This window comes from Cynocephalus volans, chromosome 4 (genome assembly GCF_027409185.1).
Source record: "Cynocephalus volans isolate mCynVol1 chromosome 4, mCynVol1.pri, whole genome shotgun sequence".
Taxonomy (NCBI): domain Eukaryota; kingdom Metazoa; phylum Chordata; class Mammalia; order Dermoptera; family Cynocephalidae; genus Cynocephalus; species Cynocephalus volans.
Genome location: NC_084463.1, coordinates 159,158,880 through 159,171,047, shown reverse-complemented (window position 1 = coordinate 159,171,047; position 12,168 = coordinate 159,158,880). Strand labels below are relative to the sequence as shown.

At 40.1% G+C, this 12,168-nt stretch overlaps 1 protein-coding gene across 2 annotated transcripts in view; it reads right to left on the bottom strand.

The window, feature by feature from the left end:
- Positions 1 to 10,091, bottom strand: part of RTN3 (reticulon 3) — a 56,654-nt gene extending 46,563 nt beyond the window's left edge. For both annotated transcript variants that reach the window (XM_063093525.1, XM_063093526.1), the window contains exon 1: positions 9,796 to 10,091. In XM_063093525.1, coding sequence (XP_062949595.1) covers positions 9,796 to 9,937 — 142 coding nt within the window. In that variant the 5' untranslated portion in view covers positions 9,938 to 10,091. The remainder of the gene's footprint in view (positions 1 to 9,795) is intronic.
- Positions 10,092 to 12,168: the final 2,077 nt, after the last annotated feature.

Below are 12,168 nucleotides of genomic sequence, written 5' to 3'. Positions count from 1 at the left end.
ACAGCTAACATAACTACTGGAAAATTAGGCCAATTAGTAATGTTTTAGTTTTCTAGAGCCAATAAACCCAGATAAGATTTAATATCTAATTAAATAAATTCAATTTTTGTTGTTGTTGAAAATAAATTACGACTTGATTGGAAGCACCTTAGGGTTAAGGACAACCTTACATATCCCTGTATCTTTCATAAGTCACAGAGTATGATGGCCAGCACATAGTAGAACTCATGGAATATGGAGGCCTGAACATTACAGAGCCTTCATAAAAACATTATAGAGGCTTTGCTTGGTGAAAACCAAACTATAAGAGATTTTAAAATTTAGCTTGTTATTTCAAAACTAGACTGTGAGTTGTGACTGGACATTAGTCCTACTAACATAGTAGTGACTAAAGCAGTAGTTCCCTCTAGCATAAGTCAAAATGGTGTTCATTACAAGATAACCATTCTTTTGTTAAAACACCAGAAAGAGTTGGAAAGCTTTCTTTGTATCATTTATTTGGAGTAAATGTACAGGCAATCTAACAGGAAGAACAAGTAGAACTCTCACTGTAAAAGATATAAACAAAATGAACTGTGTAAATAGGAAACTGGTTATAAATATTTTAATACCCCAGACTTTAAAATACCATTACATTTATTTCTAGGAATGTGTTGCCCTTCTCCAAATGTGTTCAAGATGTATCAAATCAAAATCTCATATTTTGTTAGGAATAAGACAGAAATTAAACATATTTTAAAATCCTGATGGGCCGACCCTGTGGCTCACTCGGGAAAGTGCGGCGCTGGGAGCGCAGTGGCGCTCACGCCGCGGGTTCGGATCCTATATAGGGATGGCCGGTTGGCTCACTGGCTGAGCGCGGTCACAAAAAAGGACCCCCCCAAAAAAAAATAAATAAAATAAAATAAATAAATAAAATAAAATAAAATAAAATAAAATCCTGACATATTAGACCAACCTACCATTGAGCCCTTATTAGAAGTGAGTCTCTAATATGCCAAAATGTGACATTCAAGTAGTTATGAAAAGATGTTTTTCTGGATTAAAGTCTATAGTAGAAAATACCTAGACTCCAGAAGTAATAATAGAAGCCAACCTTAAATATAAGATACATTTATTACAGATATGGTTTTATGGGCTCACATGAAAACTCTTAGCACCTAAATGGATAAATCAATTTCCATTAGAGGTCTTATGGAAATTATAAATTATAAGATTTTTTTGCAAAGTTTATAATTCAACTTGTAAAAACCAAATATTCTTAATCTGCGGTTTAAAAATGGATTGCATAGCAGTTCATGAACCCTGTGAAAGTTTATGCAATACTTTGTTTATATGCACGTTTTTCTGGAGAGTTTTTCCATTCATCCCATAAATATTTATTGAACACCTATTATGAGCCAAAGATTTGTTTTAGTTGCTGGACAAAACCAGTAAGGTCTCTTCTGTCACTCACTCAAAAATATTTGAGGGCCTACTTTGTGTCAGGTACTATTCATGCATTAGAATAGTGAATACAACAAGAAAAATTGCTATTCTGATGGAACTTACAAATTCTAGTGGGGAAGACAGACAATAAACAAAAGTAATAAATCAATACAGTAAGATAATAGAACAAGTGGTAAGAAGAATACAGCAGGGGAGGGCTGGCCTGTGGCTCACTTGGGAGAGTGTGGTGATGATAACATCAAGGCCACGGGTTCGGATCCCTATATAGGGACGGCCGGTTAGCTCACTTGGGAGAGCGTGGTGCTGACAACACCAAGTCAAGGGTTAGGATCCCCTTACCGGTCATCTTTTAAAAAAAAAAAAAAGAAAAGAAAAGAGAAGTATAGCAGGGGAAGTCTGCAAAGGTTTTTTTTTCTTTTCTTCTTCCCCTGTGCTATTTAGATAGAGCAGCCAGGCAAAGACCTAAAGGAGGTGAGAGAGTAAACTGCATGGATATATGGGTGTCTTAGTTGTTTCAGTTGCTGTAACAAAATGTCATAAACTGGGTAGCAGCTTGTTAAGCAACAGAAATTTATTTCTCACAGTTCTGGAGGCTGGGAAGCCCAAGACCAAGACACTAGCAGGGTGTTCAGTGTCTGGTGAGGGCTCTCTCCCTGGTTCATAGACAGGCTGCGTTCTCACATGGTGGAAGAGGTGAGGAAGCTCTCTGGGGTCTCTTTTATAAGGGCACTAATCCCAACCAAGAGGGCTCCGTCCTCATGACCTAATCACCTCCCAAAGGCCTCACCTTCTAATACCATCACCTTTAGGATTAGGTTTCAACATATGAATTTTGGAGGTACATAAACATTCAATCCATTGCAATGAGAGAAGAGCATTCCAGGCAGAGTGAACAGCAAATAAGACCTTGAGGTAAGGGGATATTTCTGGTGTGAAAAACAAAAAGGCCACTATGGCAGAACCTGGGTGAGCAAGACGGAGGTTGGAACCATATATATAGAATATAATAAGCCTTCTAAGGATTTTGGCATTTATTCTGAGAAAGCCACTGGAGCATTTTGCCCATGAGTGACACGATCTGACTTACATTTTCCACAGGCTTATACCAGCTGCTTTATGGAGGACAGGCAAGGGAGAAAGCAGGAAGTCCAGTTAGGAGGCAACTGCTATAGCCCAGGAGGGTTTTAACGGTAGCCTGGACCAGGGTGGTAGCAATGTAGGTGGACAGAATTGGTTAGGCTCTGGATATATTCTGAAGGTAGAATCAGTAGCATTTGCTGGTGATTATATGAGAGGCAGAGAGGAGTTAAGGATAACTCCAAGCTTTTTGATTTGGGCAAAAGATGGACAGGACAGAATGGCCATTTACTATGATGGAGAACACTGTGAGAAGAACAGATTTAAAAGGAAAAATCAAGAACTCAGGTTGAGACATAGTAACTTTGAGATGCCTATTAGACATGGAGGCTGAAGATAAAGATTTGAAAGCTATCAATTTATAGATGAGATTTTAAACCACAAGACTGGATGTCATAAATGAGATCAATGAGTAAAGACAGGGAAAAGGTCTGTGAAGTGAGTCCTGGAGCATTCTAACGCTTAGAAGTTGAGAAGATAAAAAAGAATTAGCAATATGAAATACGAAATCTCAAGAATAAGAGTCAGAAAGTAGATAAGTGATTGCCAGGGGATGGCAGGAGGGAGAAATGCGGAGTGACTGCTAACAGATATGGGGTTTCTTTTCGGGGTGGAATCAGATAGTGGTGACAGATGCACAACCTTGTGCAAATACTAAAAAACACTTTAAAATGGTGGATTTTATGTTATATGAATTATATTACAATTAAAAAAAAAACTAGCAAAGGAGGCAGAGGAGGAGCAGCTGTAAGACAGTGTGTAGTGTCATGGAAGACAAAGCATTTCAAGGAGGGAGTGATCGATTACGCCAAAAGCTGCTGAGAGGACATGTAATAAGGAGGACTGAGGAGTGACCACTAGATTTAACAACGTGGAAAATAACTGGTAAATGTGATCACAGAAGTTTCTGTAGAGCAGTGGAGCAAAAAGGCACCTGGCTTAGGAACCATGGAAACAGAAATTAAGGTTTTTAAATTAAACTGATCACTGAATTCAAGATGGTGACTGAACCACTTTTATCACATGCTGCTTCAGATTTTAAAGAGAGGGCAGTGTGTATATTTGAAGAACTGAATTGGGTCCTTAATCCCTTAGTTCTATCCCCATCCTCAACTTCTCAGCCACAAGTCTTTGGGCATTAATCTCTATGAGCCTCAGTCCCCATCTGTAATATGGGGTTAATACCATTACCTGACTACCTCACAGATAAACATAATACTCATACTAGTCTTTCTCCTATTGAATACAGCCTAGTCTAGAGAGGTGGTCTGTGTTTTATTTACCTTTCTATCACCCACCTAGGAAAGAGCTTTAATGTAAACTCAAGCAGTTGTTGAATTAAGTTAATGTATAGGCACAACTTAAAACCATAAAGCAATACACAAATGTAAGACACCATAAAAATCAAGTAATAAAGACAATGCTCACTGCTGAAATATTTCAAGTAACAGGAAAAAAGGGGCTCTGTATTAGTTTTGCTAAAAATTTTCCAGGATACCCTTCCATATAGAGGGGTACTTCTAAAGGTCATGAAAAGATTTGAATTATCTTTTAATTCTATTTTTCCATGAACTTTTTGAAGTACCCTCATATTCTAAAGGGCAAGCTGCCAATTAGAAAAATGTCAAAAAGTTTACAAGTCCCTCTCCTGGTTAGGTTATGATGATGTCACTTGATTGCAGAAAACAGGTAAAAGCAGTTCTTTGAAATTTAAAAAATGATCAGAAGTGTGGGATGCCTGCTGATAATTAATCCATTACCAGAAGGTAAAATGGAAATACAAACCCTATACAGTATTTAAAGAAATTATCTCTGTAGTTGCAATATCACAGAGTAACATGTCTTATGTAAGTCAGATATGTTGCAAAAGACTTCAATGATGCAATCACAAAGCAATACTGATTATAGTGAAACTTAGCACACACACTTATTTTAAAAAGTTTATACTATAACCTATGATCCAAAATAGCTAGAATTAACCAGCCAGCTGCCAAAAAACAAACAAACAAAAAACAGCGTTAATAGCTCTTAAAAATGAACAGAATAAAAGGTAAGTCAGTTTTCTGGGCAACTTCTGAATGAGTTAATTATATGAACAACTTGGTAGTTTTTAATCTAAAAAGTTTTACTATGAAATTGATATACTTTTTCACAAGTCAGTATACTCTAGGAAGCTAAATTCATCATTAACAATAAAGTTGAACACAACTATAAGCTAAGCACACATAACAAATATGCATACTTAATCATTTATATAACAAAACCTACTTATTTGGAGCCCTTGTAATTCTGCTTAGAATTATGAAAAGGGTAAATTCTCGGATTACAGCTTAAGAGGAGTGCCTTTCTACAGAACAAACTTTGGGCTCAAAGCTGGAAAGCTTAACTTTCCCTCTTCCCTTCAATGACATATCACCAACTCCTTACTACCAAACTTCATTATACAAGTGCGTAAAAATGCAAAGGATTAGACAGGTGACTCCTGTATCAGGACTAATATGTAATTTCTTCACAGCAGAATTCAATAAAAGCAATTTTAGTTTTCAGGATATCTTTAAAATACTAATAAAAATAGTGACGCTCTCACCATCAACTCAATAAACCCCTGAGATGTCAATTTAGGGTAGAGGTGCACCTGTTAAATATATGTAGAATAGTTGTTTAATCTCATCAGAATGGTTAAATTACTTGTAATTTGACTCTAAAAGAAAACAGCACAATGAGATAAACTTTTTATTCCTGGGGAATAAAAACAATCCAAGTTAGTGGGCAGGTGTAGACCATACTGACATGACCCTTCTTGCTGTCTCTTGTATTTGTGCTTCCACACTGACATACACTTCATAATGTACCTAACTACAGGTATTATGGACAGAATGCTGCAGAAAACATTTAAGAGTAATGATGTTATGCCCAGCCATCTAGGAAACATCTTTGCTTCTCCCCCTACCTCTTGAACAGACCACCTGAGTGGAAGGGGGTGGCAGCTTTAGGACATTAATGTGAGGGGTCACAAACTGAAACAACTGGCTCAAAATTTGCGGGAAGAAAAAGGTATAGGAATCTTCTTTTATTGTGAAGAAGATTGTGACATCTCACTTGTAATTTAACTGCTATTTTGTATCCATGTGCAGTTTGTAACCTGCAAGTAGATGTATCAAATATTAGGTATTGTTATTTAATAGAGGTCAAGATTTTTTTTTTTTAAACATTTTATTTTTTACTTTATTATTATTATTTTTTTTCGTGACCGGCACCCAGCCAGTGAGTGCACCGGTCATTCCTATACAGGATCCGAACCCGCGGCGGGAGCGTCGCCGCGCTCCCAGCGCAGCACTCTACCGAGTGCGCCACGGGCTCGGCCCAATAGAGGTCAAGATTTAAGGGCACAAAGCAAATGTGTCCGGCTCACATTGCTGATCTATATTTTATTCCTCAACATTAATGGTACTATTATTCACTAAGCATTTACCATGGACAAGGCGCTGTACTAAGGCCTGTATATATTCTCGCACCAACTCAGAGGTAGATACTATCACCCCCATTTTAAAGTTAAGGAAACTAAGGCTCAGGATTTGCTCATAGTCACATTATTCAGAGACAGGGCCAGGATCAAAATCTAGGTGTCTCTGGGGCTCAAATCTGTGTGTTTATCATTATGTTATACTGCCACTGATAATCTAATTTCAGTGTTGAACAGGTGATCAGATTACTTTCTATTTATGGGTTAATTGAAAATAGAAGTTATGGGGCTAGCCAATTAGCTCTGTTGGTTAGAGTGTGATGCTGATAACACCAAGGTCCAGGGTTCGATCCCTGTACCAGCCACCCAGCTAAAAAAGAAAAAAAAAAAAGAAAGAAAAGAATATACAAATCATATAATCACATTCGATTGACCTGTCAGAACAAAGTATGAAAATGAGGCCGTAAAAAGTGCACAAAACAAGTAAGTCTCACGAGTGAGGAAAGAAATATTTAAAGCAAAACCTTTTGTTTTTTTTAATTGCCCAAGCTCTTTCAGCTCTGAGCTAATTTCCATGAACAAATATATGAAATGTGGCTTTATTTTGGCATTATAATTTTCATAAAAACAATAAACAGCAGTCTCTAGCAAGTTACAGAATTTCAATATCATATAAACAGTAAACTATTAAAGCACTTTAAAGTTCAGAAAATAAACATGTATCTATATGTGATATCAAATAAAGGCAACTATCGTTCTGAAAAGAACACTAAATACTTCAGTTTCTTTGACCTCAACCTCAAATTTCTGCCTTTGAAGTCTTCAGTTCCATTCAAAGGTAGAAATCTGGGAAGCCATCTTGGCCCCTGACCTCCTCCTCTAAGCATGCTACATTGCTGGCTGCACTAGTACTAGGCCAGAGTATGCCTTCACTCATTCTCTATCTGTATGTAGGAACTAATATTTCTAAAATTCATAACTGGACAGGTAAGTCAAGGCAAAACTATTTTCTGCAGGACACCAAGTAATCACTCTTCTTTAACTAAAACCAGGGAATCTCTAAAACCAAGAGAAGCTTGGTGAAAGTGAAGCTAAAGGCTGACAGCAATGCTTGTAGATTTTTTAGCATCTACATTTTAAAGGAGTTACATTTCAGAATAACAAACTCCATCTTATTTTCATGGTGCGGAAGCCTGAAACATTCCCTCTGTGAGATGAAGGAAACATTCTGCAAGAGGAAACACTTCTGCAATGAAATGATGATTATACATAGCAGTATCTTAAGGTAAACTTTTATATTCACGTAGTGACCCAACAAATAAGGATCTTGCATTGGGCCCATCAAAATTGTATCAATGCTTTTTAGACAATACTAATGCACATTTGCAATGGACAAGAGTTTAAGACAGAGTATCTATTTAGTTTATTTTTCAGGTATTCCTTTCCATCTTGTAAATCCGAAGATTTATTCGATAAGTACTTACCAAGTACTACTATATATTAGACAGCATTCTAAGTACCAATAGTGATAAAGTGTCTAGAGCTGATCTAAGAGATAAAAATTCTGCAGTAAAATTTTACTAAGAAATGATGGATGAAAATTGAGGCATTTAATACTTCTATTAGGAAAATGTAATGCAAACCTATGTATTTGGAACACCACTTAAGAATATAAATTTCCTACTTTCAACAAAACATATAATTTCAGCGTCTTTTCCACTATGGTAAAGAAGAGTACAAAAACTAAGGTAAAGCCAATAATAAATAAATAAATAATTTCTAACAAGGTTAAACGATAGAAACATAAACCAAGCCGAAATACATGTTATATCATTAAATTTGTATCGCCAATTCATTGGTGGTGGTGGTATGTGTGTGTGTCTGGGAACAAAATACTCTTATTTAATTAGTCTACTAATGGATCCAATTCTTTCATATGCACGTTAAAGGAATAAAAAAGTTGATTCTCAAATGATTTCACCATTTGGCTACAAATGTTAGGACTAAATTTTAATGCCTGCTAACTAGAATGACTCCTCAACATTTAACATTACTCATCTTGAGCACAAGGAGCCAATTCCTAAAACTTAGGTCTGAATCAAAAACTGAAAATCAAGAAAAATCAAAAGGTAAGCACAAAAGGGCCAACCAAAAAGTAAGCAGTGACAAGTGATTAAAGCCAAAAGACCAAGTTGCTAAGTTATAAGGAAGCTGCTGTTCATCTGGACCTTAGCCCAGAACACAAAAATTTGGAGGAGAAACGCTGGTGGTTTAAAGAGAACAAGGTTTCTAAATTTGCTGCCTCATTCCTTTATCTGCAGAAGCTCCCTCTGATACCGTTTCTACTGAAATGGCCATAACCACACTGGAAAATCCAATAGGGCTCCAAAGCTCTCAGGTGCAAATCCACTGTTAAAAAATACGTACAGAATATATTTAAAGCTCAGATCAGAAATTTTATGTTCTTTGGAATGGTCAAGCCAAGCTTATGAAAATGAGACAATGAAGCATTTTAAAACCTCTCAAAATCCTTTAACATGACTGGAGAGCAAAATTATCTGTACTCTCCCGAGCTTCTGGCTCTTCCTTTGACAAAATGGATTTCTCTCCCCGCCAAAGATTCTTCCTTTAGGAATCATCACCTGCCCATGGTGCATTTTCTTCTTCAGGAAGGCATCTGCACTGCAGATCTCTGCATAAGGGGAGCTTGCCAGCCAGCTCCCACCAGCAGGCAGATGTGCGTACAATGGAAACTAAAGGCGGCCTGCAGCTTCCCTCCTAGTCTTTCAGAGATGGGAGAAGGGGGTTCAACCAGCCCTTGCTTTGTCTGAATTTTCTCCCCCTCCCCCCTTTCTGCAGTAAACACCCCCTTTTGTTATATTTCGATCAATAAAAGCCTACAGGAAACATCAACTCAAAACATGTTGAAGGCTTGGCATGGCTCTATTTATTATTTTCTAGAATAAAAGTGACTGACTGCACGTCCCCACCCCCACGCCGCGCCAGTGAAGAGCAGGCTGTGTTGCAGATGCAGCCACGGATCCATCTTGGACCATCAGCAGCTCCCTTCCAAATCTTCCCTGCGCTATTCTCATCACGCCTCCTTCTTTCTACATCAGAGCTTCAGAAAACTCGGGCATTCAGTTTAGCCGACAACAGTAACGAAACGAGCTACAATGCTTCATTAAACTTCCTCATCCTCCCCATGGACAACCAAAAATAATTTTGTGGAATACTATCACGAATGTCTAGTAGGTCAACACCTGTCTGCAAACCTGCAATGCAACCCTTGCACCACTATCCCCTCAAAACCGTAATGAATCGTTTCTCGCACGACCCACCCGCCCCAGTCCTCGCCACCTCTCTAATCCTCCACACAGTCACCCGGTTCAGCGGAGGGCTCTTTGGTCTCCCGGAACACGGCTCCTCATGTCTCATCGGGCGATTCTCCAGTTCATCCCTCCTTCCCCGGAGCCCGTGCTTTTCCCCACCTGCCCGGTCTCGGCGTTAACGCCCACTCTCTAGACTCTCTCCCCGCCCCCAACCTGTTTCCCTCACACCCCGTTATTTCCTCACCGCCTGCCCGACCTTACGCTCCCCTCCCCCTTTGCCCATTTTCCAAACGCTCGTCCCGGGGGCCGAAGCCATCTGTACTCGAGGGTGATTCGCCCTCCTCCCCCCCGCCCCAGCCCGCGGACCCCGCTCGCCCTCTCTCCCGAGGGCAGGGGCTCCCCCGCGCGTCTCACCCGCACAGGAGGAGCCGCAGCTCTTCGCCCCCAGGGCGGGGCAGGCTCCCGGGCTCCCGCCGCCGCCGGTCGCGGACGGCTCGGCCCCAGAGGACGACGAGGAGACAGACGGGGACTGAGTGGCCGCCGACGGCTCCGCCATGGCTACGCGAGCAAAGGTGGGAGAAGAGTGAAGAGAAATGTGGGGCGGGAGAGAGGGAGGGGAAACAATAATCGGACAGCTGGCTCTCAGATGTCCCTTCACTCCGCCTGCTGCGAGGACAGACTCCGACAGACTGACTGACTCAGCCCAGCAAGGCTAGAGGGCGGGAGCGTCCGCGCGCATGCGCACCCGGGTCCCTCCAGCGGGGGGCGGGGGCGGCCGGCAGCCGCGGAGAGGCGCGCCGCGACCACGACGCAGGCGCAAGAACTGTCCCCGCAGGGAAGGAGGGGCCAAACCGGCCCAGTGCGCGGCCGGGGTGGGGCGCGCCCCTCGGGACCAGACGCACGGGGCGTGATCAAGCGCCAAGTTCCGCCCACCAGTGCGGCCGAAGAGCTGGGGACTGCTGGGCAGTATTTCTTCATCTCTTTTTGTGAATGTTTAAGGCTTAGTAGATTATGTATTTTAACGATATAAGTTTCTTTGTGCTTCCATTAGCTAGAAACTATCTTTCCCATACATTCTAGAGCCTGTGTCTTTTATATGATGCGTTCCTGCTGCTGACGCCAATGAAAAGTGAAAAACCACAGTGTAGAATAGGCCCACTCTGCAGAGTTTTATGGATTTATGTGGATGTGTCGTAATATCTTTGCCATGAGGCAAAGATGGCACGGTCCTCACTGGTAGGTGGGGAAAGATGCTATACAGAATGAAAAACTATTACTCATTCCAATCACATTGCAATGCAGTCGCAGAACCTGCTTCATATTCTTATCTCATTACTGTTCTCAAAGAGGAGACCACCTTCTGTCTTAAGATTGTCTTTTCCTCCGAACAGGCTCTCAGAGAAGACATATTATGGAGGAAAAAAAGCTGAGCTGATGAAGAAAGAAGATCAGGAGCTAAGAACATCCTGGTTGTGATTATGGGGGATGTTAAAGTGAAGTATTAAAAATTCAGAATAAGGTACAAAATACACAGAATTGAATTTTATTCACAGCCTAAAACGAGTCCTTAGCAGAATATATATTTGAAACGAGACATCTTATATTGGGCTTTATTCATTTTTTGATTCTTCTGGGTTGGTCTGTCAAATTCAAAGCCTTCTCCCTACCTCAAAATATTTGAAAGATACACAATCCTTTTAAAAAGGCCAATGCATCCTGGAAATAATAAAAATCAAGGCTGTAGGCTTTGTTATTGCTAAAGTGGCAATCAATGACCCATAGGGCAATTGCAGGATTAGCACATCCTATAAAGATGCAACCTCATGAAAGGGAGGTAGGCAGCCAAGCATCCACGGAACGGAAAAGTGATCTGACTGGTGGAAATCTTCTAGATGTAAGCTGTGGACTACATCTGCCCTTGACAATTTTTAAGGTAAGGTAAAGCCAAGACAGGGAAAAACCAAACCAAACAAACAAAAAACCTCCTGGCCATTGGCAACATTCTGAAAAAGGCACACAAAATATTTTCCAAAATAACTTTGTGGCAAATACCTTACCCTGGTACTTATGGCATCAGTTGATAATGCAGCAAATTGTCCCTTAGATGGCAAAGGGAAATATAAACTGATCTGATAAGCCAGTTATCTCCCCATTCTGATAAATGCATAAGTTAAAAAAAAATCTATATTAGATGCTGTGTAAGGAAATGAATAATGTTGTATATACATAATGTTGACAGCACTTTCTAGAATCTGGAGACCTCAACTGGAAAAGCCAATTTCCTCAATATCTAGAAGCAGAGAAAAGAAGCTAAAAATCAAGACACTCAGGTGGTCTTGGTAGTCTCTTCAGACCCTTCAGAGATTTTTTTACAGAAGAAGCCTTTGTGCTAGGTCCAATTCCTAAAATTGTCTTTCCTTTCCATTTTCTCTTGCTGAGGCACCAGTCAACTTGCCTGAGACTAATTCTTGCTTGGGATGTTTGCATATTTGTATATATGGTTTGTTCCATGAATGTTTATTGATTACCTGCTCTGTGTATGACACTATCCTGAGAACTATGGAGGGACCCAAAAAATATGTTTGTCTTCTCTTCAATGAGCTTACAAGCTAATTAGGACATAGAACATACTCATACAAAGTTAAATAATACAAAGTAAATAGCAATCAAAAACAACCCCGAACAACATAAAACCATAGTGCTTTGATTAGGTGGCAAGAGAATTGCATAAATTCACAATTTAAAATAGGGGAGGGAATCAGTATGGAGTTACAGTGGCTTGGGGAG